This window comes from Setaria italica, chromosome IV (assembly GCF_000263155.2).
Source record: "Setaria italica strain Yugu1 chromosome IV, Setaria_italica_v2.0, whole genome shotgun sequence".
In the NCBI taxonomy this organism is placed as follows: domain Eukaryota; kingdom Viridiplantae; phylum Streptophyta; class Magnoliopsida; order Poales; family Poaceae; genus Setaria; species Setaria italica.
Window position 1 is genome coordinate 8,790,851 of NC_028453.1, and position 23,537 is coordinate 8,814,387.

General features: G+C 45.5%; 5 protein-coding genes across 5 annotated transcripts; 1 reads left to right on the forward strand and 4 right to left on the reverse strand.

Moving 5' to 3' along the window:
• Positions 1–281: 281 nt before the first annotated feature.
• Positions 282–2,293, reverse strand: LOC101765140 (pentatricopeptide repeat-containing protein At3g62890). The gene has a single exon (XM_004964994.2). It carries the CDS (start codon positions 2,224–2,226, stop codon positions 421–423), a length of 1,806 nt encoding a protein of 601 aa, XP_004965051.1. The 5' UTR covers positions 2,227–2,293; the 3' UTR covers positions 282–420.
• A 553-nt stretch (positions 2,294–2,846) lies between these two features.
• Positions 2,847–7,403, forward strand: LOC101765541 (actin-related protein 2). The gene is made up of 15 exons (XM_004964995.4): positions 2,847–3,005; positions 3,302–3,412; positions 3,492–3,626; positions 3,766–3,837; positions 3,929–4,007; positions 4,114–4,163; positions 4,615–4,718; positions 4,810–4,878; positions 4,963–5,026; positions 5,098–5,166; positions 5,271–5,354; positions 5,923–5,981; positions 6,260–6,326; positions 6,592–6,675; positions 6,872–7,403. Exons 1-15 carry the CDS (start codon positions 2,964–2,966, stop codon positions 6,950–6,952), a joined length of 1,170 nt encoding a protein of 389 aa, XP_004965052.1. The 5' UTR covers positions 2,847–2,963; the 3' UTR covers positions 6,953–7,403.
• Positions 7,404–7,563: 160 nt separating this feature from the next.
• On the reverse strand, positions 7,564–9,234 carry LOC101765951 (cilia- and flagella-associated protein 91). The gene has a single exon (XM_004964996.2). The coding sequence runs from the start codon at positions 8,900–8,902 to the stop codon at positions 7,709–7,711; it is 1,194 nt and encodes a 397-aa protein (XP_004965053.1). The 5' UTR covers positions 8,903–9,234; the 3' UTR covers positions 7,564–7,708.
• A 5,711-nt stretch (positions 9,235–14,945) lies between these two features.
• On the reverse strand, positions 14,946–16,181 carry LOC101766361 (translation initiation factor IF-2-like). Its single transcript, XM_004964997.4, has one exon. It carries the CDS (start codon positions 16,122–16,124, stop codon positions 15,138–15,140), a length of 987 nt encoding a protein of 328 aa, XP_004965054.1. The 5' UTR covers positions 16,125–16,181; the 3' UTR covers positions 14,946–15,137.
• A 556-nt stretch (positions 16,182–16,737) lies between these two features.
• LOC101771360 (pentatricopeptide repeat-containing protein At2g13420, mitochondrial-like) lies at positions 16,738–19,783 on the reverse strand. The gene is given in 3 exon segments (XM_022825732.1): positions 16,738–17,124; positions 17,200–18,442; positions 19,112–19,783. Coding segments are annotated over 2 exon segments (1,581 nt in total). The 5' UTR covers positions 19,727–19,783; the 3' UTR covers positions 16,738–17,124; positions 17,200–17,476.
• Positions 19,784–23,537: the final 3,754 nt, after the last annotated feature.

Sequence of the window (23,537 nt, forward strand, 5' to 3'; positions counted from 1 at the left end):
TTTGAAGACCTTTCTGAAATGGGGAGTTGTAGAGAACCTGCCGTAGTGTTTTTTTTTTACTGAAATTGTCCTAAGGGTTCTCGGGTTGCTACTGTTGCGAGAGCCCTCGCCACGTAGACCTCTTTAATGTATCCAGTAGGTCGAGTGAATCAAATCGCAACAGGCAACACATCGCTGGGCAGATCAATCGAATCAAACCCGATAAGAATCAGGAATATGACTTCCCAGATTTATCCAAACCAGGCCAGTAAGCATGTCTTAATCTTGGTCATATCTTGCTCTTGTAGACTTGCTTATAATTTCAACACGACATATATAACATGTCAGATTAGAATGCTCTTAAAAGATGGATCAAACAAAACTAAGAAAAAACATTAAGCTCCATCTTCGAGTATAACATAAATTTCCTAATGTATTTTATTACCAATAATCTTTACACGAGCACTTCCCATCCCTGAAATGATGGAACCTGTTCCTGTCCCTGACCACGATCTCGCGGTCAAAGACGCGAGACACAAACTTGGTCGCCTCATGGCAGTCCCTGCAAACTCTCAAATTCTTCGTGATCCGCATCGTGTCGCCGGGCCTCGTGCGCAGCAGCCCGAAGGCGATGGCCAGCTTCTCGCTGTGGTAGAGCAGCGGCGTCTCCTTCTCCTCCTTCGCAATATCGTGCAGCACGTCCCTCGTGTCGGGCACGTAGCCCTCTGCCCCGATCCTCCTCATCATGTCCCTGGCCATGGCGTACACCTCCTCTGCCTGGTGATGGCTCAGGCTCCCGCACTGGAACTCGCAGACCTCGCCGTCGACCTCGATCACGGACCGCCCGGCCTCCTTGCTCACGTTCCGCTCGTCCATCAGCCGCCGGACCCTGGCCACGTCCTCCCACCGGCCGGCGGTGGCGAGGAGGTTCGCCAGCAGCACGTAGCGGCCGCTGTTCTGGGGATCCAGCTCGATGACGCGCCACCCGATCGCCTCGCCCAAGTCGACATCGCCGTGGAGCTTGCACGCACCAAACAGCGCGCCGAGGACGCCGACGTCCGGCTCCATCGGCATGTCGTCGATCACCTTCTTGGCTTCGTCCAGCTGCCCTGCTCTTCCATACAAGTCAACCAGGCAGCCGTAGTGCTCCATCTTCGGCTCGACGCCGTATCTTCGAACAATGTGGTCCAAGTAGCGGCGACCCTCGCTGACCATCCCCGCGTGCGCGCAGGCCGTGAGCACGTTCACCAGCGTGACGTCGTCCGGCGCCACGCCCTCCCTCTCCATCCGGGCGAACACCTCGACGGCGTCCTCGCCGCGCCCGTGCACAGCGAGCCCGCCGATCATGCAGTTCCACGTCGTGAGCCCCTTCGCCGGCAGGGCCTCGAACACGCGCCGCGCCTCCTCGACGCACCCGCACTTGCAGTACATGTCGACCACCGCGGTCGCCAGTTTGTCATCCATCCGGATCTCGCTCCGCGCCACCCAGCGGTGCACCTCCCTCCCGCGCGCCAGAGTGCCGGCGCCCGTGCACGCCACCGCCGCCGTCGCCGCGACGAACCCGTTCCCCTCCACGCCGCGCGCCCGCATCTCGTCGAACACCTCCAGCGCGTCCAGGAACCGCCCGGCCTTCACGTACCCAGACATCATCGCGTTCCACGATATCAGGTTCCGCTCCGGCATCCCGTCGAACACCTCCCGCGCGACGTCGACCAGCCCCAGCTTGCAGAGCCCGCCGACCATGGTGGTCCACGACACGACGTCGAGGGCGCCCCCGCCGCCGCCGCCGCGGAAGACGCGGGAGGCGAGGTCGGGGCGCGCGTTGGCGAGGTACGCGGCGAGCAGCGCGTTGAGCGACTGCGTGTGGGAGTGGAAGCCGAGCTTGACGAGCAGCGCGTGGAGCTGGGCGACGAGGAGGAGCGGCGCTGCGCCGGGGAGGACGCGCGGGAAGGTGAAGTGGTCGGGGGCCAGGGGCAGTGAGAGCATGAGGGCCAGGAGCCGCGCGGCGTGGCGCGACGGGAGGGCGGAGAGGAGCGGGTTGAATAGCGCCGGGTGCGGGTCCGGGTGGTGCGCCAGGAGGCGGGCGGCGTAGGGGAAGTGGGAGTCGGGGTCGCGGGCGAGGAAGGAGAGGAGGCGGCGCGCGTGGGAAGGGTGGGAGGCGAGGCCCAGGCGGACGAGCTGCGAGTGGTGCTGCCGCAGCTCGGCGATGGTGATTAGCGGGATGGGGGTCGGGGCGGGGGCGGACATTGTCGGAGCTTGGAGAGGGGGAGCAGAGCAGCCACCGGTGATAAGATCCTCTGATAATTCTGTGCGAGTGGTGCCTACGCTTTGCTTAAACTTTGAGCGACAAAAGCAATATGAAATAGTGGCAATTTCCTCCCACCTCTTTCCGTTTTAGCTAATTTTCTTCGCCTCTTTCCTTCGAGTTACTAGCTTTCCACATGTCTATTTTTTACTCGACATTATTTTACTTGTCAAAGTTTTTGATTCAACATTTATACACACAATATTGTCCCATTTGATTCATTGATTCAACTATTTTAGTGATCGACATATTTTTTGACATTTCTTTCTTTTTTGAAACGCAGTAAAATACAAATACTAACATACACGCATGCACACTCAACCGCTTTATGTGGATTTACCTATTTTTACAAGAAATATTGAATCAAATAGTTTATATCGATAAAAATAACAGCTGAATAAATATAAGTACACCTCCAAGGAACAAAATGACCTGATTCATCGTTGCAATAAAAGATGAATAGATAAATGCTTTCTTCAACCGAGCAGCTGATCAGACGCCGTCCACGTGGACATCCGACGGTAAGTGAGCATCCGCGGTTGCTGCAGTCAGTTCCCCGGTCTTGCTCGTCTCCTCCGGTCCTCCCTCCCCTCCCCTCCCCGTGCCGTAGCTTCCACGCTCAGAGAAACAGAAAGGTGGAGAGGGTGAGGACGAAGGGGGGAGAACAGGGGAGGCGCCAATGGAGAGCAGGAACGTGGTGGTCTGCGACAATGGCACCGGGGTGAGCCCTCCCCGATCCCTCTCTCCGCCCTCCCTCCGCTCCATTCCCTTCCTAGATCCGCCTCCCGACCTGTTCTTGGGCCGAATCTCGGGCCGAGCTTCTCGCGTAGCGCCCTGGGGGAATCGCCGCTGCTTCGTCCGCCGGCTGGGTGGTCGGTTCGCGAGTCGATGGACACGGGCAGGGTCTTGCGAGATCGAGGAATTCTGGGATCAGTACTCAGTCCCGCCACGCGGGGAGGGTCTTGCTGATTTCAAAGTGGATGATTCCATTCTCTAATTTGGCACCTTTGGCTGCAGTATGTAAAGTGTGGCTTTGCCGGTGAGAACTTCCCGACGTCCGTGTTTCCTTGTGTTGTTGGAAGACCACTGCTTCGTTATGAGGAGTCGCTCCAGGAACAAGAACTGACGGTATGAATATTTCTGTTATCACCTTTGCTGAACTTACTTCTTGAGTACAACTTATAATTGGTGCTTTTGGTCATTGCAGGATATTGTAGTTGGAGCAGCTTGTGCTGACTTGAGACATCAACTTGATGTATCTTATCCTGTCAGCAATGGGATTGTTCAAAATTGGGATGATATGGGCCATATTTGGGATAATGCCTTCTACAGTGAGCTGAAGGTATATCTGTAATGATATGCTTACCTCTGCTTGTAATGTCATACCCTTTCTCTGGGAAAAACAATCCCCTATATCCTTGGCTATTTTTCTTAAAGTCACCTAGCTAGTAAAGCAACTCCTTTCTATTTTCTCCATTTAGGTTGATCCATCCGAGTGTAAAATCCTACTGACAGATCCACCACTCAATCCTGTGAAAAACCGTGAAAAGATGGTATGTCATTTGCTTTTATCAAGTTGTCATATACTACCGCATTGCAGTTTCTAACATCAATGACTAACAAATTTAATCCCATAATGTACAGATTGAGACAATGTTCGAGAAATATAACTTTGCTGGGGTCTTCATCCAGATTCAAGCAGTTCTTTCACTGTATGCTCAAGGTCATCTCTCTCCCTCAACCACCACATGCTAGTGTCTGTGCTTTCACACAAGCACATACAAGATTGCATCAACACTCCACTTTTTACATGTGTGTATACCTTTCAGGCTTGCTAACAGGACTTGTGATAGACTCTGGTGATGGTGTTACTCATGTGGTATGAGAATAATGTTCTTCCCTATATTCTACTAGCTACTAAGCTTTGAAGTGGTACATTCCATTTCTAATCATCTTTGTGTAACCAACTCAAATATCATGGTAATCAGCAACATATAACCCAGAACAGCATACGATGTCATTTTAAGTAGCACGTCAGTCAATGAATTCAGTATGCTGTATGAAAGTGTTTTAAGAATCTGGCGACTATAAAATTGTAAATCAGGAATCACTGATGAACAGTAGTAAAAAGCATAAAAAATATGTAATTGAACTTGTGCATTATTAGTTTTAAAAAGCATAATTGAGTCTTCTGTGCTCAAGATGCTCCTTTAAACAGGCCCTTTGATATTATGTTATTTCCTTATGATTTACTTCTACCAGAGTATGTTTTACTATTTATTTAGGTTTCCAACCTTAATTTTATACCTATCATCTTTGTTATGCATCAGGTGCCTGTAGTTGATGGATACTCTTATCCACATCTAACAAAAAGAATGAATGTAGCTGGAAGGCATATAACATCTTATCTTGTCGACCTGCTCTCAAGAAGAGGGTAATACCTATCCTGCTCTGAAGATGTTGTCTTCTGTAGTTGCTGCTAAATTATTATTTTACTAATTCAATTAATACTTCCACTTTAAAAGGTATGCTATGAACAAATCTGCTGACTTTGAGACAGTCAGAGAAATAAAAGAGAAGCTATGCTATTTAAGGTCAGTTGTTTTATTGTTCTTAAATTAGTTATTGTTTCTACCTTGATGTTATATATGTAGTCATGACAGCTAAATGATATACAGCTACGACTACAAACGAGAATACCAGCTCGGACTTGAGACCACAATCCTTGTGAAAAGTTACACTGTAAGTATATTGTCCTGCTTTCGTTTCTTCCCTGTTCCTTTTCTTATTGTAAGCTCAGTTCTTGTGATCAGCTTCCAGATGGAAGAGTTATTAAAGTGGGCACTGAACGATTTCAAGCTCCTGAAGCACTTTTCACTCCCGTAAGACTTCCATTTCTTTTCCTTCATAGTATTGCTTATTGCAGTATCAATTGTGTCAGCAAGGTCAGCAATGGGGTAGTATTCATCAAATATTTATTGAATAGGAATTAATAGATGTTGAAGGTGATGGGATGGCAGATATGGCATTCCGTTGCATTCAGGAAATGGATATCGACAACCGGATGACGGTAAACATATCTTACCAGTACAGTACCTTGCCTGTCAAAGTTTTTACTTGTTCACTTGAAACTTGGATTGGAAATGATGGGTTAATATTTTACCGATTTAGTTCTTATGAGTTATGACACTAGTGGAGTCAAACTTTCTCGGACAATGTGTGCATGAACAGAGTCATGTGGAACAAATGATTGGGTGTAATATTTTTTGGTTTTATATATTTATACAGAGGCTGTGATATTGCATCTTGAATATGGCAACTCAACAAACTTAGCTATTTAAATACTGTTATTAGACTTGCGGATACTTGTCGCTCTGCTGTCTTTCTTTGCAGGCAACACAACATCAAATAGTGAATTAAACAGTATAGTGCTTAAATTTATTTAGAATGTTGAATTTATTTAAATTTCTTTGATGCTTACGTTCTGGACTTAAGTCAAATTCAATAAAGGGGCTGAAACCATATCGACATATCAATTACATTAGTTTCCTACTTGCTTTAGGTTGCATAGTTTCTTTAATAGATTGACCATGTTGTGTGTCTTTTTTCTTATTTGAATATCTGGTCACATTTTGCAGCTTTATCAACATATTGTCCTGAGTGGAGGAAGTACCATGTACCCTGGTCTGCCAAGTCGGTAAGACTATAAATTCTTTTAGTTTAAAGTTTGTAATCGTGAGCATATGCTCGTCTTCATTTATCTATTTTATTCTACTACCAGCACGGAAAGATCATGAGTGGAAACAACATTATTCATGTTAAGTGTTTCTTCTGACAGCCTTTTTGGTAGTTGTCATATAATGTATATGGATATTGCTATGATAACTACCTGTCATGTTTCTTATACCAATAGTTTTCCTGTTTCACATAAACTTCTAGGTTGCATATGCCTAACAAATTACTACTTTTTACAAGGTTGGAGAAGGAAATTCTTGATCGCTATCTTGATGTAGTTTTGAAGGGAAACAAAGACGGCCTGAAGGTAATATACTGGCACGTAATCTTGTTGATATTCTACCCTTGCATTGTTGTAGTCATTGGTCTACAGTTGTTAGTTTTCTCTTTTGAAATTTATGACAAATCCTTCCTGTCAAAGAACTTGCACTTCTTTTACAAATAGGAAATAAAAGTGCATAATCTTATTGAACTCATAGACAGAACAATCCCAATGCATTTTCAGAAAGAATATGATGAATTAGCACCCGCTCTCTGTTTCTATGGTAACACATTCCTCCTTTTGTGCATAGAAATTACGACTGCGGATAGAGGATCCTCCAAGGAGAAAGCACATGGTCTACCTGGGAGGTGCAGTACTTGCTGGAATCATGAAGGTACTTCTTGTATACGCACTGTCACACCCTCACGAAGAATCGTGTATAAGTCAGTTTGGGTGAGGAAACAAGTATAGGAAAGGAACACAATAAACGCTGTGGCTTTGTCATGTATATAGCTGTTATTGCATCATCCTATTATGCTGTGTTGCATTGCTAGTTATATACTTTCTGACCTATTGTGCCGGACATGCAGGATGCACCTGAGTTCTGGATCACCAGGCAGGAGTACCAGGAAGAAGGTGTTGCCTGCCTAAGAAAGTGTGGACAGGCATAAGCCGCACCCCTCAAGAGCTAATCATCCATTCCTGAACAGAAGGAACGGGTGGGATCTCTCCACACTGACTGAAAGAAGGGCCAGAGCTTACCATGCCGGCCACAGATCGATTGCATAGTTAAGGTTACATGCAGAAAGAAGAGCTCAGCACTACATCTTCGTTGTTGGTGTCATGTTGTAATCTAGCCGTCGTGAACAACTGAACATGATAGGCGATCCTTGGGACGGCGTTATTGCTCGATTTGGCCTCTATTGTTGAGCCACCTCGTGAATTTCAGGTACTGTTGAGCTATTGTGGATTTGAGATACGAGTAGGTAAAAGTTTGTGTTAATCCAGAGGAAATACTGGTGAAGTTTGAAGATTAGTACGTAGCAGTTGAACTCTGTAGAGATTGGTATGAGCCTAACGAGGCTTGATGATGCAAGAACATACGAGTTCGTTGGCCCTGCAGTTCCTGCTTCACCAACATCGTTCTGAATCTGCAGTTACCTATTCAGGACATGAAAGGCGACGCATGTTGCTCCATAATTTCCCCCCGATTCAGCTCTTGACACGAAAGCTTTCAAGAAAGATGCCACGAACTAGAGATCCACAGGACCAAGGCAGGACATAATTCTCAAGCAAAGACATGCAAATCATATTGAAAAACTGAATTATACAACAAAAAAAAAACGGAACACATTTACAAAAGAACTCAAATTTCTACCAATCATACTACAGAACAGAAAAAAACTCAAAAGCTCTGTTATTTGTGCTCAGATCTCTGTCCCACAATCGCTGTAGCACTTGCTGTGGTTGCTCCCCCTCCCCTCTTTTTTTGCCTTCTTTCCCCGCCGGCGCCGGCGCTCGGCGTCCTCGGCCCGCCGCAGGGCGCGCTCCAGTGCGTCCACGCGCTCCGCCAGCGCGCCGATCACCGCGCACTGCTGCGCGTTCCGCTCGCACAGCGTCGCCACCATCTCCATCACCTTCCTAGCGTCCAGGCCGCCGTCGCCTGCGGCGGCAGCGGCTTCCGCCGCCCTCCTGATCTCTGTCCCCGCCGGTTCCTGGGGCCTCGGCGACTCAGGGCGCGGTGCTGGCGTCTCCGTCGCAGGCACGGGTTCATCCGTCACCATCTCCCACTCGTCCTCGCCCTCCGCGTCCGAACCTTCCAGTTTGTGGCCGTCAAGGTTCGCCCCGCCCTGCGCCTGTCCCGTTTCCTCCGCCTCTTCCGGCTCGCCGTCAGCTCTGTTCCCGGCCACCACCTCCTCTTCGATCATGCCGCTATGCTCCACCACATCCGGGAGCTCTGAAGCCACCGCTCCCTCGTCGGCCATCTCGGCCGTCACCTCGGACTCGTCCCGCTCCGCCACGGCCACCTGCGCCGGCGCGGGCTTGGCTTCGAGGGCGTCGACGGCGTCCTGCAGCGCGAGCACCCGCTTGGTGACCTTCTTCCGGTACTCCCGCGCGCCGCGAACCGCGTCGAGCCGCAGCAGCAGCCTCATCAGCGCCTCCCCTACGGCGATCCGCGCCCTCGCGTCCCCGCGCAGCACCTCCGCCTCGCGCGCAATCTTGCCCGCAACCTCATCCGTCTCCCGCTCCACGTCGCGCACCGCCCGCACCGACCTCCTCGCCAGGAAACCGCGCGCCGCCGCCTGCACCCTCACCGCCGCCTCCTCCGCCGACGGCGCCCGCTTCCTCGGCACCGCCGCCGCCGCCGGCATCCTCGCCGTCCCGCGCTCGGGCTCCGGGTCGGACCCGACGAAGTGGACGGGAATGGAGACCGGCCTCGACGACTCGACCCTGGGCCGCGGAGCCACGTTCACCGCCTCCGGCGCTGCGTCCGTGAAGAACCCGCCGACGCCGCGGGATAGCGCCGGCTGCTGGTACTGGTAGTACGGGTAGGGGTAGTGGTATGGAGCGGCGTAGTAGTAGTCGTAGGGGTCGTAAGCGAAGAATCGGCGAGACGCCATGGCTGCCTTGAGCTTTTCTTGGAACTGATTGCTTTCTCGGAGTTGTTGTTCGAGTTGCTCTGAGATGCGAACTGTTGTCGCGGTGCATATATATGGAGGACGAAGGAGAAAGTTCGCGAAGGCGTTGGTGTTGTTTGGAAAGTTCGGGAGCTTCGAATGCTTGGAGAACGGGGCCGAAGTTATCGTTCGGGTGGCTCGGGAAGCTTCTGGAAGGGTGGGAACATGGAGAAGAGGGGTCAACCTGACGTGTGGGCCCAAGTTTGTATTGGTCGTCGCTGGTGACCACGCACGGGCCCAGTGGTTTGCTCTTCGGGCTAGAATGGGCCCACCAAAAAGTATATTTTTTTTAATAAAAGGAGTTGAAGTATATCAAGTTTGGACTTAAGAAACCGTGCAACTTAGCACTTGTTTACTTCACCCCAACTCCTAACTTTGGCACTATGCAAAAAGAAGATTCTCCATCACATCAAACTTGCGGTGCATGCATGGAATACTAAATGTAGACGAAATTAAAAACTAATTGCACAGTTTGTTGTACTTTGCGAGACGAATCGTTTGAGCCTAATTAGTCAATGTTTGGACAATAATTCACAAATACAAACGAAACGCTATAGTGTGCTACAGTGCGTAACAGTAATTTGGCACCTCCCAACTTTAGCAACTAAACAAGGCCTTAGATCGCTTGATCAAATTAGCAGGAAAACTCTCAGCCTGTTCGCTTCAGCTTATTCAGTCGGCTTATCAGCCACAAAACAGTGTTTTCCTCTCACAACAAATCAGCCGTTTCAGCTTTTCAGTCGGCTTATAAGCTGAAGCGAACAGGCCATCTAAATCAGTCCTTTGTAATTTGAGATTTTACACTTTGCAAAAGAACCTATCCACTGAAATTTGTAATTCACAACAATGTCTGTACGTTGCTACAAGACGGTAAAAAATTTCCAACCTCATATACAAAATATGGGTAACATGGTGTTAATCTTAACAACATGCTGTTTTGAGGCAAATTGAGATTCAAAAGCATCAAATATTTAGTGTTTGCATAATAATGTCAAATAAATCATGAACCTAGGATACAAAAATACAGATCATTCAAGTACGTAAGTCTAAATTAAATGATGCACAAGATTGTGTCACTGGCAAAAAAAAAACATGTAATTGCTTTCTTCCTCTATCCCGCACTAATGATGCCCCCAAAGGACCTCTTTTGTGGTTATTACCATGTTAGAATTTCAGCTGGTTGATGAACTGGCGAAGCACAAGCAGGATTCACATTTTGTAAATTGTTTCAGTTTGGCTATTTGGGGCTAGCAAGTGAACCTTTAAAGCTACTGTGAAGAAAATCTACATAGATATTAAATCCGCCCTTTTCCTTTCTAGGACCGTGGTCCCATACATGGTTGTACACTTATTATACTCAACATGACATTGTTTCCTCGCAAAAAAAAAAGAGAGAAAGAGAAGTGAAGCTGAGGAGCTCAAAGAGCTAGAGCCAGAGTAGAAGTGTGACCTTTAGGCTTGAGCTTGGCCTCTCACACTTCACCTTTAGGCCCCGTTTGGAGAACATCAGATTCTCAAAATCCAAAATCTAGAATCTGGATTGCCCTCCAAACATGACAGATTCTGACCCAGATTCTACAATCTAGATTTTGGATTTTGAGAATCCTAGAAGCTGCTCAAAAGTTGATTCTACCAGATTTTGCATGCATATTTTACCATTTTGCCTAGCAACCTTCTAGATAATTATCCAATCTGCTATTGTCCACTCTTTTGGGTAGCAAGGGCATAAAAGACATCTATTCAACAAGCTACTATACAATCAGATTTTGGAATTTATGATCCAAACAACACCGTCCAGATTTTGCTTAGAATCTAGATTCTAGAAATCCATCTAAAATCTAGATTTCAAAATCCACAACTGGATCCAAACGGAGCCTAATCTGGTGTACAAGGAAAAAAACCCCACAAAAATAGAAGCATAGTTTGGTACTTTGGTACATAGCTGATCCAGAGAAATATAGTGGCAAATTGAGGTAGATTTCTGCAAATGTTTTTCATTTTGGCAAGGAATGATAAATTGAGGTCAATAAATTATCATGTAAACAAGGAAACACTCTCTTGAACTGAAATAAGAAAGAAGACAATTTTACACTGTTTTGGTACCATACAAGAAAGACAGGAGGATTATAGTCTTTCAATTTCATAAAATCCATTCCTTGGGAAAACTGATAGCTGCACAAAACTTTGGGCAATGTGTGCGCCACTAGCACCTTTGAGAATCGATTGCAGAGCAGAGCATCTGAGCTAAACTACTCCTGCCCTTTGGTAAGCATATATGTATATGGTCAGTCAGTTTTTCCCATATCAGATTTTGAACAGAATACACGCTGCCAGATGTTAAGATGGCCTTCTATTGAGTTTATAGAACTAGTGTCATCTATGGAGTACAGTGTTGTAAAACAAATAGCAACAATAATTGACTAAGAGAGCTGAAGATAGTAGAATAGAAGAAAATGCAACTATAAGAAAAGATTGAGATTGTAAATAAAAGCTTTAGATCAGAGACTGGAGCATAACCCGTTTGTTAGATTTGCCAAAGCTCCATTGAAATTCCAAATTATATAACTCAAAATGATGGATATTTTTTCAGCGTGTTTCAAAAGGATAATAGTATCATTAGATCACAGCTAATCATATACAAGACCAAGACAATGTTAACAGTTTCAGAAGGTGGTCGGGCTACATATGTGCAGTCGGTTCTCACCTCCGTACTGATCTACTTTGCCACTGCCTTGGAACTTCCTCCATGATGTTTAAAGGCGGTGGACAAGATTCGTGGAGGGGCAGGAAGGAGGCAAATGGAGGACACTGTTTGATTGCATGGCCCAAGGATAGTCGTCCACAGGAGTTAGGAGGTTTGGGTATTTTGGACCTGCAGAGTTTTAGTTGAGCTCTCAGGTTCGATGGCTGTGGTTGAGTAAAACGAAACCAAATAAATCTTGGGCAGCCTTCCCTGTCATCATTCATGGGAATGCCCAAGCTCTTTTTGCCATTGCGGTGACTACAGAAGTTGGTAATGGGGCAAACACCAGATTCTGGACAGATAAATGGCTGAATGGGTCTTCTATCGGGCTACTGGCCCCTCATTTGTTCGCAAGTGTGCCAAATTCAGGAAGCCCTACCGGATAATCGTTGGGTGCAGGATATCCATGGCCACTACTCTGTAGCGGTCTTATCTGAGTACATGTACATTTAGGACATGGTTCAGGAAGTGCTGCTTCGACCAGAGGTTGATGATGTCCACAAATGGAAGTTTGAGGCTTCAGGATATTTCTCTACCAAATCGGCATATGAGGCTCTTCTTCTTGGAGCCATTCAGTTCGAGTTAAATTAATCTGGAGTACTTGGACTCTCAGGAAGTGTAAATTTTTCCTCTGGTTAGTAGCATATAATTGCTGTTGGACAACAGATAGACTTGCTCGACGCGGTCTCCCTCACCCTGAACATTGCCTATTTTGCGACCAAGAGGATGAAACAATTCAGCATCTCCTGTGTTCTTGTGTCTTCTCCCGGCAATTTTGGCATCAGCTGCTGCGTCGTTTTGGACTCCCGGATATTGCACCTCAACCAAACTCTGCGGGTCTCTTTGATTGGTGGCAGCAAGCTGGCGGCACACTCAACAGGGAAGCTGGGCGAGGGTTTAACTCGCTGGTCATTCTTGGTGCTTGGATTCTTTGGAAGGAAAGGAACAATATAGTGTTCAATGGGGCCTCGCCCAGGATTGATCGGGTGCTTCTCCTTGCACAGGATGAGCCGTGGGCTGGTCGCTGCTGGGCCTGTTGGTTAGCAGCATTGACAATTTAGAGGTTGGTCGTCTTTTGTTTTAAAACAGGCACGTATGTAACGTTAACATCCTAGGTGTGGGTGGTGTGTGTCTGTATGATTATGTTAGCCTTTTTCTCCTATCTTAATGCAATCATGCGCAACTCTTCTGCGTATTAAAAAAACAGTTTCAGAAGGTGCTCCAGTGATGAGAGAAAACAGAAACTCCAACTAAAAAGCACCTTTTGTTATCATTCAATGTATTCTCATCCAGCAAAGATACAATAAAAACAAGAAAAAAGAAAAGAAGAATCAAAATCCCCCAATCATATCATCAGCAAAAATACTTCTGAACCTATGCAAAGATACGTCAACGCTCATATTCTTTATGAGTAATTCTGAATGCGACATCTTCAAACTCAGACACCCACTGCATATTAAACTTTTTCTCAAGAAAAAGTTGGCCCTAGCTTTACATCAACCGTCATACCCAGAGCCTTATTCTTTGAACTATAAATTATAAACAATTTGCAATTGGTAATAGAAGGAGCTATTTGCTTTTTATGAATTAAACTGGGCTACCTCTTCAGATTACAGTGGCAAAGTCTTTGTTTGGCTGTGCTGGAGCTGGTTACAACATTCCTGAACTGAACATGATTCAGCTGGGCACAAAAGAAACCGACGATGAATCAAAAAGCAGCACACAGATGCAAATTCCACCTAAGAAAAAGATAACTGACGAATTTTAATGTTCAAGAATAAATTTGAAGCTAATTTTCATTGTTTGCAAGCACATAGACAGTAACTGAACCTATGCAATTGATACAGGTATTTAATGTTTGTCTGATTTTTCCAAGCAAATATTTTAAAATTTCAAACAAAAATGACTTATCAAAATGCAAAAATGAAAATGTCAATGATATTAAAACCATGCCTCAAGCAATTGAAAATGAGCTAGCATTCCTTAGCTCATTGAATTTTTTAGTCAGATAAAGAATAACACAAGCAATTGAACTTCTAATTTTCGAAAGCAATATGCTTTTCTAAGCAATTCACACATACTTTGAAATACCTCAATAATTACAACTTAAAGATGTGATATGTCAACAAATAATTAACTTCTAATTTTGAAACACCACAACTGGTACAGCAGATACAGCCCGAACACAGGACTCTAATTTGCAACCGTGCTCAACTCAAAACAGTTCAACTGCTCAATGTTTTGAAAGGTCATTAAGCCATTTAACCCATAAAGGAAGAGATCAAAGTTTAACATATATGATAACTCAAAATTAGGCATGCATGAATAACATATATGATAACTGACCCAAATGTAAATGAAAGAAATGGATTAGTTGGGGCAGTAACTGATAATGAACTACAATTTTGCAAAGACTGTAGATTATTGCAGATAAAATTCAATCAAGACCAATCCATCCGACTACTCGCACGTAGAGACAAAGTCTACTAACTAAATTAGCACAAAATTGGCTCAGAATAGTAATAAAATATGTTTAGACAAGAAGTCCTAATTCAAGGTTGAGACTTAACTATGCTCCTGAGTTTTAAGTCATTTTTAGATGGATATACAGGATAAATGTGTTTCACTTCAACCATCAATTTAAAAAGAGTTAGATTTGGCATAAGGTTGATGTTAGTAGTTTCATTATGGAAATATTACATTCATAACTTGTATTATTTTTATTTCCAAAGTAATATTTCATAAATTTTTATTTTTATTTGCAAAGTATTTTTTCCTTTAAGCAGAACATTCACAAATGCAACGCACGTTTTGTTGAGCAAATTTCTTATGAAAAAATTAGCAAATATGCTTTATATTTGTCTCATTTACTAATGTTAATAAGATGTCTGAACTTACACTCTTTTGCTCAAAATTTTATGATAAGCTATTATCCAGTCCTAACAAAACAAAAATGGAAGACATTTCTGCTTTTTTAGTCTGATCATGCAAGACCCCTACTAAATCGATATCAATAGACCCCAGTCCTAACAAAACAAAAATGGAAGACATTTCTGCTTTTTAGTCTGATCATACAGCGCCCCTGCTAAATCGACATCAATAGACCGGAAACAAACCGTCTCAGCTAAAAATATTATGCAAATGTAACATGGTTGAAGAAGGGAATAGTTCTCAGGCAAGACAAAGCATAAACCTCCTTGCGGATACAAGAGCTAAAAACTTCAAAAAGCAAAGACGAATGGATTATAAAGAATTTCACTAGAAACTATATATATGAAACAATATCAAGATAAATGAATTATTAAAAAGAATTCCACTAGAAACTAACTATATGAAACCATCTCTAGATGAATGAATTATAAAGAGATGCATTAGAAACTAACTAAATGGAAACGGTCCAAATTTGCTAAATTTAACCTCTGTTAATGGCAGAGCTTAATCCCTAATCACTGCAGAACTAGCTGCTGCTGCTTCCCTGCCCTCTTCGCTCTGCTTCATGGCCTGCCGTTCGGCGTCCTCCATCCGCCGCACGGTGCACTCCAGCGCGTCCACGCGCTCCGCCAGCGCGCCGATCAGCGCGTACTGCTGCGCGTTCCGCTCGCACAGCGCCGCCACTATCTCCATCACCTTCCCCGTGTCCACGACGCCGGCGCCGGCATCTGCAGCCCTCGTGACCTCCTGCGCCGCGGGTTCCTTGCGCGGCGCCTCGAGGCACGCAGCCGCCGCGGGCGCTGCAGCGGGTTGCTCCGTCACGATCTCCCACTCAGCATCGGAGCCATCAGGCTTGCCCGACGCCGGTTCGGACTCCTCCGCCGCGTCCGTCTCGCCGTCCGCGCTGCCTCGGTCCACCTCCGTCTCGGCTGCAGCCTTCACCTCGATCTCGTCGTTGTGCTCCGCTTCCTCAGCGATCTCGACGACGGTTGGCTCAGTCGCCGCGTCCTCCGTCTCCTCCGCCAACAGCCTCCGCGACGGCGCCCGCCTCCCGGCCACGGCCACGGCCGGCGGCGCCCTAGAGGCCACCGGCTCCGCGCGCTGCTGCGCCTCCGCCTTCTGCTTCGGCTTCGCGTCGGGGCCATCAATACGGATCGGAATCGATCTAGTGGGATTGCGATCGGCCACGGCCGGCGGCGCCCTCGAGGCCACCGGCTCCGCGCGCTGCTGCGCCTCCACCTTCCGCTTAGGCTTCGCGTCGGGGCCATCAACACGGATCGGAATCGATCGGGTGGGATTGCGATCCCTGCGGCTGCGAGCCACGGGGATCGGAATCACTTCCGGCTCGGCGTCCCACAACGAAACCAGGAAGAAGCCATCACCGGCTCTGGGGACGGAGAAAAGATCGTCGAACACGTGGGTGTACGGCGGGGTGCCGTAGAAGTTGCCGTAGTGGTTGAATGGGTCGGCGAAGAGCCGGCGGGGGTCCATCACCGCTGGCGAGATATCTGCGATGCGATGCGGATTGGAAGCAAGGTGGGTTTATATGGAGGGTTGGAGGACGAGGGCGTGGGGCAGTCTTGGAGGCTGGAACCGTCAGTTAGAACGTTCCGAGTTCGAGGTGGACGTCGCCCGCGTGGGTAACTTCCGGAGATATTGGTGTTTATCTTTTTTTTTAACTCCATTCAAAGGATTTCTATTTGTCTACGCATGTGTAGAGTTAAATGTAAGTCCGATCTGGCTAATATTTGGGATATCTCTTGTCGTCTTCGCCTAATAGCAACCGAGAGAGGCCACACTCACGGCATGGAGGCCCGCCATGAGGCATCCTCACTGCCGTTGTGGCCTCTGCCACCGGGCGGCATACCGCGCTGCCTCGTGAATTGCCATGTGCCTGCTCGCTCGTCCCGGGCACCCCGCTTAAGCGTCGAGAACAAGAAATAGGATGAGGTTTAGGTCTAGCATTGTTAATTTCCTGCACGTGTATCAGTGAACTCTCTAACGATTACGATGAATTCCATGTGACGTACAGAGATGACTAATGCCAGTTACTGTAGTAATTCGGCAACTTGATGACCCTGGTAATCACACATCCTGTTCATACTTAAGGTAGAGCTGTCTCAATTTGCTGTACCACTGCACAAATGCGTGAGGGAATGAACGGGCAAATGCCTGACTGAAAAGCACATGAATCCTCCCATAAACGAATTCTAGTGCCTTCCTCGATTCTCCAATAAAACAGGTATCACAATCAAAGGCCTACGTATTAGAAAATGCAACATTGAAGTTTGGACATGTTTGATCCTGCATTGCCTTTACAAAGCTTCATGTCATGCCAGCAACATAGGCCAAAGTGGAAACACCAAAGTTATGTTGTACAATTGGAAGGGAAACTTTTAATTGTGGGATTGCATTCCTAACAGCACTGCAGAATAATCTTCACCTGTTCAGTAAAATCTAGCCTCCCAAGCAAACTTATTCCTGCAAAAGACTGATGAAATGGTTCAGAGCTGGTCCTGCAATACTTCAAAGAATATTTAAAGAGAAGCAACCAGGAGTGGTTTACCTTCAGGTTTTTCCAAAGTCCAAACACAATAATGAAGAACTGTCATTTGTTAAGCTGTTCTACCATGCCCATGCTCAACTGGTTGTTCACAGTAAGCAGAGTAATTGTTACAGTGGCACTCTGATCATCCTTCTCACCAGTTCCCTTCCCCACAAAGTGGCATCTCATCTTTGGTAAGCAATTGCATTTTTGAGTGGCAGTTTCGATGAGGTAAATCTTCTTGTTGTGTTCCAGTCATGTTGGACTCACAAGGCCAGCATACAGCTTTTGCACAGGTTCACCTCTTGTAAGGTTTCATGTGATACAGTTTGAACTCATCACCAAACTTTGCTGCTTCTTCATCAACCCTGCGCTTCAGCCTTCTCCAGGTCCTCAGCATGTCTGCCTGTATCAGTCCACGATACAGTGTCTCAAAGGTAATCTTTTGGGGAAGAAAACCTTTCTCTATCATTTCCATGAAGAACTGGCATGCCTCCCTCCATTTCTGACTGTCACAAAAACCATGAATCAGCAGTGTGTATGAATCAAGATCAGGACCCACTGTGCTCTCGCACATATTGCTCCAAATTTCCATAACAGTTCCATGTCGGTCCAACTTGATGAACATTCCTAGCAGTATGTTATATGTGTGAATATCAGGTGCTGTCGGTGAGCTAGGTGCCTTCATCTTATCGTACAGTTGTAGGGCGCCACTCACATCTTTTCTCCCCCGGTACTCCTTGAAGAAACAATTGTAGGTGGCTGGGGAGGGACATACTCCCTCTGCAACCATCTCATCAAGCAAGGTCTCCGCATCTTCCAATCTCCCACAGGAGGCAAGGCACTTGATCACAGAAGTGTAGGTTGCCACTGTGGGGCAAATGCCTCTCTCTTTCATCAAGCGGAACATACAGAGACACAACTCAGGTTTATGTGCACGACTGTAAACATGCAAGATGATTGAGTAGCTGGTCACGTCTGGTTCAATTCGCTTGTCACGCATCTCCTTCAAGAGATTCTCAGCTGCATGAACTGTTCTATCAAATCGGTTATCAGGGTGACTGGATTACCGGTCATATATACTATTCAGGAGAATGTTGTATGTGACTATGTTTGGTTCTATTCCATGATCAATCATGTCTTTTACGAATTTCTGAGCCATGTCACTCCGATTTACCTTGCACCATCCATAAATTAAAATAGTGTACATCTTTTCATTTGGCCCATACTTGTATTTTCTTTTATTAAATATCTCTGTAGCAACCTGTAATGATGATAAACATGCCAATGGAAAAAATCAGTAAATGAATATAATCAATCTCTCAAAAGGCCAAAACAAAAACTATAAGCTAACTAAAGATTTGGGTGAGAACTGAATAATGCAGTTCAAACCCTAGCTGAGCAGAGTGACTCAATAACTTTCTGATATGCCTTGTGTGATTATCAGTTCAAAAGCATAGTCTTCCATACAAACCAAAAGCATTAGTACTACTCCCTCCGTCCCAAATTATAGATCGTTTAGGCTTTTCTAGATGCATAGATATTATCATGCATCTAGACATAAGGTATATCTAAATGCATAGCAGAGTCTATGAATCTAAAAAAGCCAAAACGACTTATAATTTGGGACAGAGGGAGTAGAATTTATCCACTAACTAAAGTAGCTATAGCAGTAATATGTTTAAGCACTAATCAGCCATTCCTAGAGAAATGGCCTATGGGTTTCTAACAAGCCAAGATAAAAATCATTACACTGAACTCATCCAGCTCAGGAGCATCAGGGGGTTAACAATTAGCAATCAAGTTAGCATTAGAATGTGCAATCCACAGCTGATTCGTGCATATGATCTTCAAATCTCAAAAAGCAAGTGCTAATCAATCAAATAACAATCTTATCAGCAAGCATGCACCTACAGGTTTCATCATCACGAACCTTGGGGTACTTGTACTTGCAGAGTGTGTCAAGCAGCGTGGCGAACTCGCCGGCGTCGGGCTCCCTCCCGACGAACGCCTCCATGTCGTCGAAGGTTCGAATGGCCTGCCGCGTCATACCCGCGGCAACGTACCTCCTCGCCAGCACCGCGAACGTGCGTGGCGAGGCGGCGCCGTCGGCCGAGGCGTCCACGACGACCCGCCACGCGGCGTCGAACTGGCGCGCGCGGCCGAGCGCATCCACGACGGCGTCGTAGGCGTCGGCGGGGGCCCGCGCGGGGGCCATGGACGGGTGGAGGCGCGCGGCGTGGAGGAGCGAGAGCGCGAGCTTGGACGCGCCGCGGAGGCGGAGGAGGAGCTGGACGAGGAGGTCCCCCGAGAGAGCGACGCCGCCGCCGGAGATAAGCTGGAGCGGCGACTCGGCCGGGTGGAAGGGGTTGTGGTGCGCGAGGAGGAGGCGCGCGAGCTCGTCGGCGGCGGGGGACGGGGCGACTGGCGGGAGCGCGAGGAGGTGGGGCAGGGAGGCTGTATCGGGAGGGGACGTGGCGGTGCAGAGGAGGCGGACGGCGGCGGCGCGCGCGGCGGATCCGCCTGCGGCGGGGACCGGCGGCGGCATGGCAAGCGGCGGCGAGCCGGGCTACGAGGGTGGGGAGCTGTTTGGGGACTGGGCAGTGGGAATTGCTAAGGACGATGGATCTGCGCGGTTGGTACTTGGAGTGGACGGTCAGGATATCGAAAACACGATCAGTCCTTCAGCTTTCGTCAAGAATCGGGAATTTTTTATTTTGGTGCCCTGAGAATTTCTGAGTTAGTGCATCGTTCCTCCCTCCGTTCCTGTTTCCAACGTCATTCTCGGTGCAAGATTTCATAGTGTGATTTCCAAGAGTGCCATGTCATCTATTGATCATTGAGTTGATGAATGAAACTAGATGTCTCTCTTTACAATTTCATATATTAGCATATCATTTAAACGTTTCATCTAAAATTATAAATGACCAATGAGAGTTAATTAATGTATGTAGATAAAACTCAAATCTTCTCGATGGAGTTTCATTCTAGTGTCATGCTCTTGATAACTGTGTACACCAAAAATCCCTGTAAAACTCTATTCTTCTTTTTCCTCATAAATTGCATGCCATGTCATCACTTTGCCTATGTGGCATGTCATTTAATGAGAATGAAACTCACATGACACTTGCATTGAGAATGGCCTAAGGCGCGGTATGGCATGGCACAGTCTCCACAAATTAAACGCTGACCATTCATTTATCTTATATTACATTATTTATGGCTCTAAAATTATAATCATTGGAGAATACATTTAATTACAAATCCAACCATATCAAACTTACATTATAAAAGAAAGTTGTTGGCTAAATTATTAGTCAAATATCATAAAATTTGAATCTTGATATGCGTGTGCGCCTAAACAGAAACGGTGGGAGTATATGATTTCGTGTCAAAGGCTAATTTCGATATATTATACTCCATTTCGTGTCAATCCCCTACTACAAGTATTTTATTTTTGGATGAGCCATCGCGTCTCGGGAAGAATGAAGGAGACCAAAATTATTGACTCTGAGATGAACTGGCTTTATTGTGAGGTAGTGGGAAAGAAAGTAACTTACCCCTCCTTATTGATGTTAAATAGATGGCTTGCTGAAGCCACAAAAGGGATCGGAACTGTTGGGTCGGATTGCTACCTGACCATGATTGGTTCCTTTTGAAGCCAAATATGAAAGGGTCCCTAAGTGGTTTATTAAAGTAGGAAGCATTGTTGCTAAGACAATGAAAAATGCACACTTGATTGGTGGCGACGGGAAGAAAGGATATACAGTTGGAGTCACTAATTTCAAGTTGCCTGATAAAAAACTAGGGACTTACCATGTAGGCAAGACTAACTGGCGGGAAGAAGGAATTTTATTTCCCGCAAAGAAAGACAAGAGAGGATAGAAAATAGAAGAAAGATCATCATCACAGGCAACTCTAGAAATACTAGTGCCACCACTAGCTCAAGCTACTGGCAGACGGAGTTTCAGAGTGCACCAAGCTACGAGGGAGTCCATGAAGGATGGTAGCAAGAACAATGGCCGGAGGCGCCAGCAAAGGCATGGGCACAAGGCCCATATGCATCACAATTTAACAACTGGCGTATCCAGTATGACCATAATTTCAGCAGCTGGTATAGCCACGTCCACCAGCACCATATGTTTTCCTTGGTTATATGCCACCTCTCTTTAGGGATCCCCACCACATGCTCTATTGTCTGCTCAGTACGGCCACTTGCCACAGCCACAGAGAAGTGCGTGCATCATAGGCGCATATATACAAAGAAATTTACAAGATGCAGGTAGTGTGAGACAAGCCACCGATAGGATTGAGGACAACAATGTGACCATCGCCTATCAGTTCGGCATGATAGGGATTGTGTCTCTAGATCACTATCAAGGTGGAGTGCAGGAGCACTACGAGCAGGGGTATCACGAGTACCAACAGCAAGGAGACGCGCCGAAGGGAAAGCCACATTATGACCCTCCACAAGATGACCTGGATTAGAGATCGAAGGGGATGAATAAAAACGCACACGCGTGGTTTGAGTTTTCTTTTCTTTTCTTTATTTATTTCAACATATGTGTTGGGTGTGCGTGGTATTTTCATTTTATTTTCTCTTTATTTTCAGTTTGTGTGTTTCACCATGCCATGCTTAATAAAATATGCATCACCCTAAACATAATGATATGTGATTAATTGTGATGGTTTAAGTTCTTGTCATATAGAAAGATGATGATCATTGCTGCTTTGTTTAATTTTTGTGCTTGGTTATTGCACCATTGAACTAATGCTCTCTCTAACACGAACTAAAATTGACATAAATACCGGCTTATCTTTTTGTGGAGGTTATGATAATTTGGACCTATATATTTGTTTATTGCTCTCTCTTTTAAAATGGATCGGAGGCTCTTTTATTTTTTGTTACAACTCATGTTGACCTTGTCAATAATAATTTGTGCAATTGCTCTACCCATCCAAAGCTAAATATTTATGAGCTGTAGATTGCAACATTTATTTTTGGGTGAATTGATTCAGGATATACTTCTGTGGTATGAGACTTAGAAGCTGGTCATTCCTTTTTTGTGTAACCTCTTATTGCTAGCCTTTTTGTCCATGCATTGTGAATTTCTATACGAGAAATTTTACAAACTTTGCTGGGCATCCAAACTTAAACCCAAATATCATTTTTGTCACTACCTCCTTAACCACAACCCAATTTGAGTATGGAAAATATTTCGACAAAGATTCAGAAGATTATTCAGTGCCTTTTCAAGAAAATCAAGATCTGGAGGCAACCACCAGTGCATGGAATAAAAACTGGAGGAAACAGAGGCTAGAAGAGGCTAGGCCAATCGGCCTGGGTGTTCCCCCTCTGTTACCCCTAAAACTTGGTGTGGAAGCCCCTCCAGTTGAGTAAAATAATTTTTTTCAGAAGATCGAAGATTCTGGTAGTTACATCAGTAGTTTATCTTTGTTCATTTTCATGCTCGAGGATGAGCATCATCTAAGAATAGGAGAGTCATCACATTATCTGTGACTACTGCTGAGTAAGTAATATGTTGTAAGGAGTTTTGATGAGCAAAAAGAAAAAAAATATATATTGTGGAAAAATAAAAAAAAGAAAGAAAAAGGAAAAATAAAGAAAAAGGAAAAAGAAAGAAAAAATAAGGAAAAAGAAAAAAAAATACTCCTTAGTTATTTGAGCTTCATAGAGATCCCAAGTGCTTTCAAGATTAAGGATTACTCCATACTCATTCTTCCAACCATGTGCAATTCGATTACGAAGACTTCATTTGTGCCTCACGATCACTCTTTGCCCTTGCACATATCCACTATCTAAATGTGTGTGTTCATTCTCTCCCTCTTCATAAACAATTATTTTTCATGACCTTTTTAACAAATCTCGGTAAGATCCATCAGAAGTCTTTCTTGTTTTGATAATATCCTGATTATAATATTTTTGCTACGACTAACCTTCCCAAAGATCCAGATAAACCCTTACACATATTTTATGAGTGATGGCATGTTGGAGAAGTTTTAACATAGGTTTGAGAGACTTGATGAGCTGAGAGAACAAGAGCAATTGCAATGAAGTTTAAATTGTTGATCTCGGTTCAGTTTTTTTTCAAAAAGTTTTTATTGAAAATCTTCTAAGGTTTGTTTAAAATTGAGAGCAAAAGAATAAATTTATTGTAGGATGTTTTTAAATGATATCTATCCTCCATATTAGAGAAGGCTGATTGAAACTTGAATATTAATTGAAAATTTCTAACTGAGCATTATGTTTTCTTGTGTGTGATCAAGTGCAGGATTGAACATCGATAGGCAACACTGATTCTATTGAAGACTTACTCGAAGACGAGCAAGATTTAAGC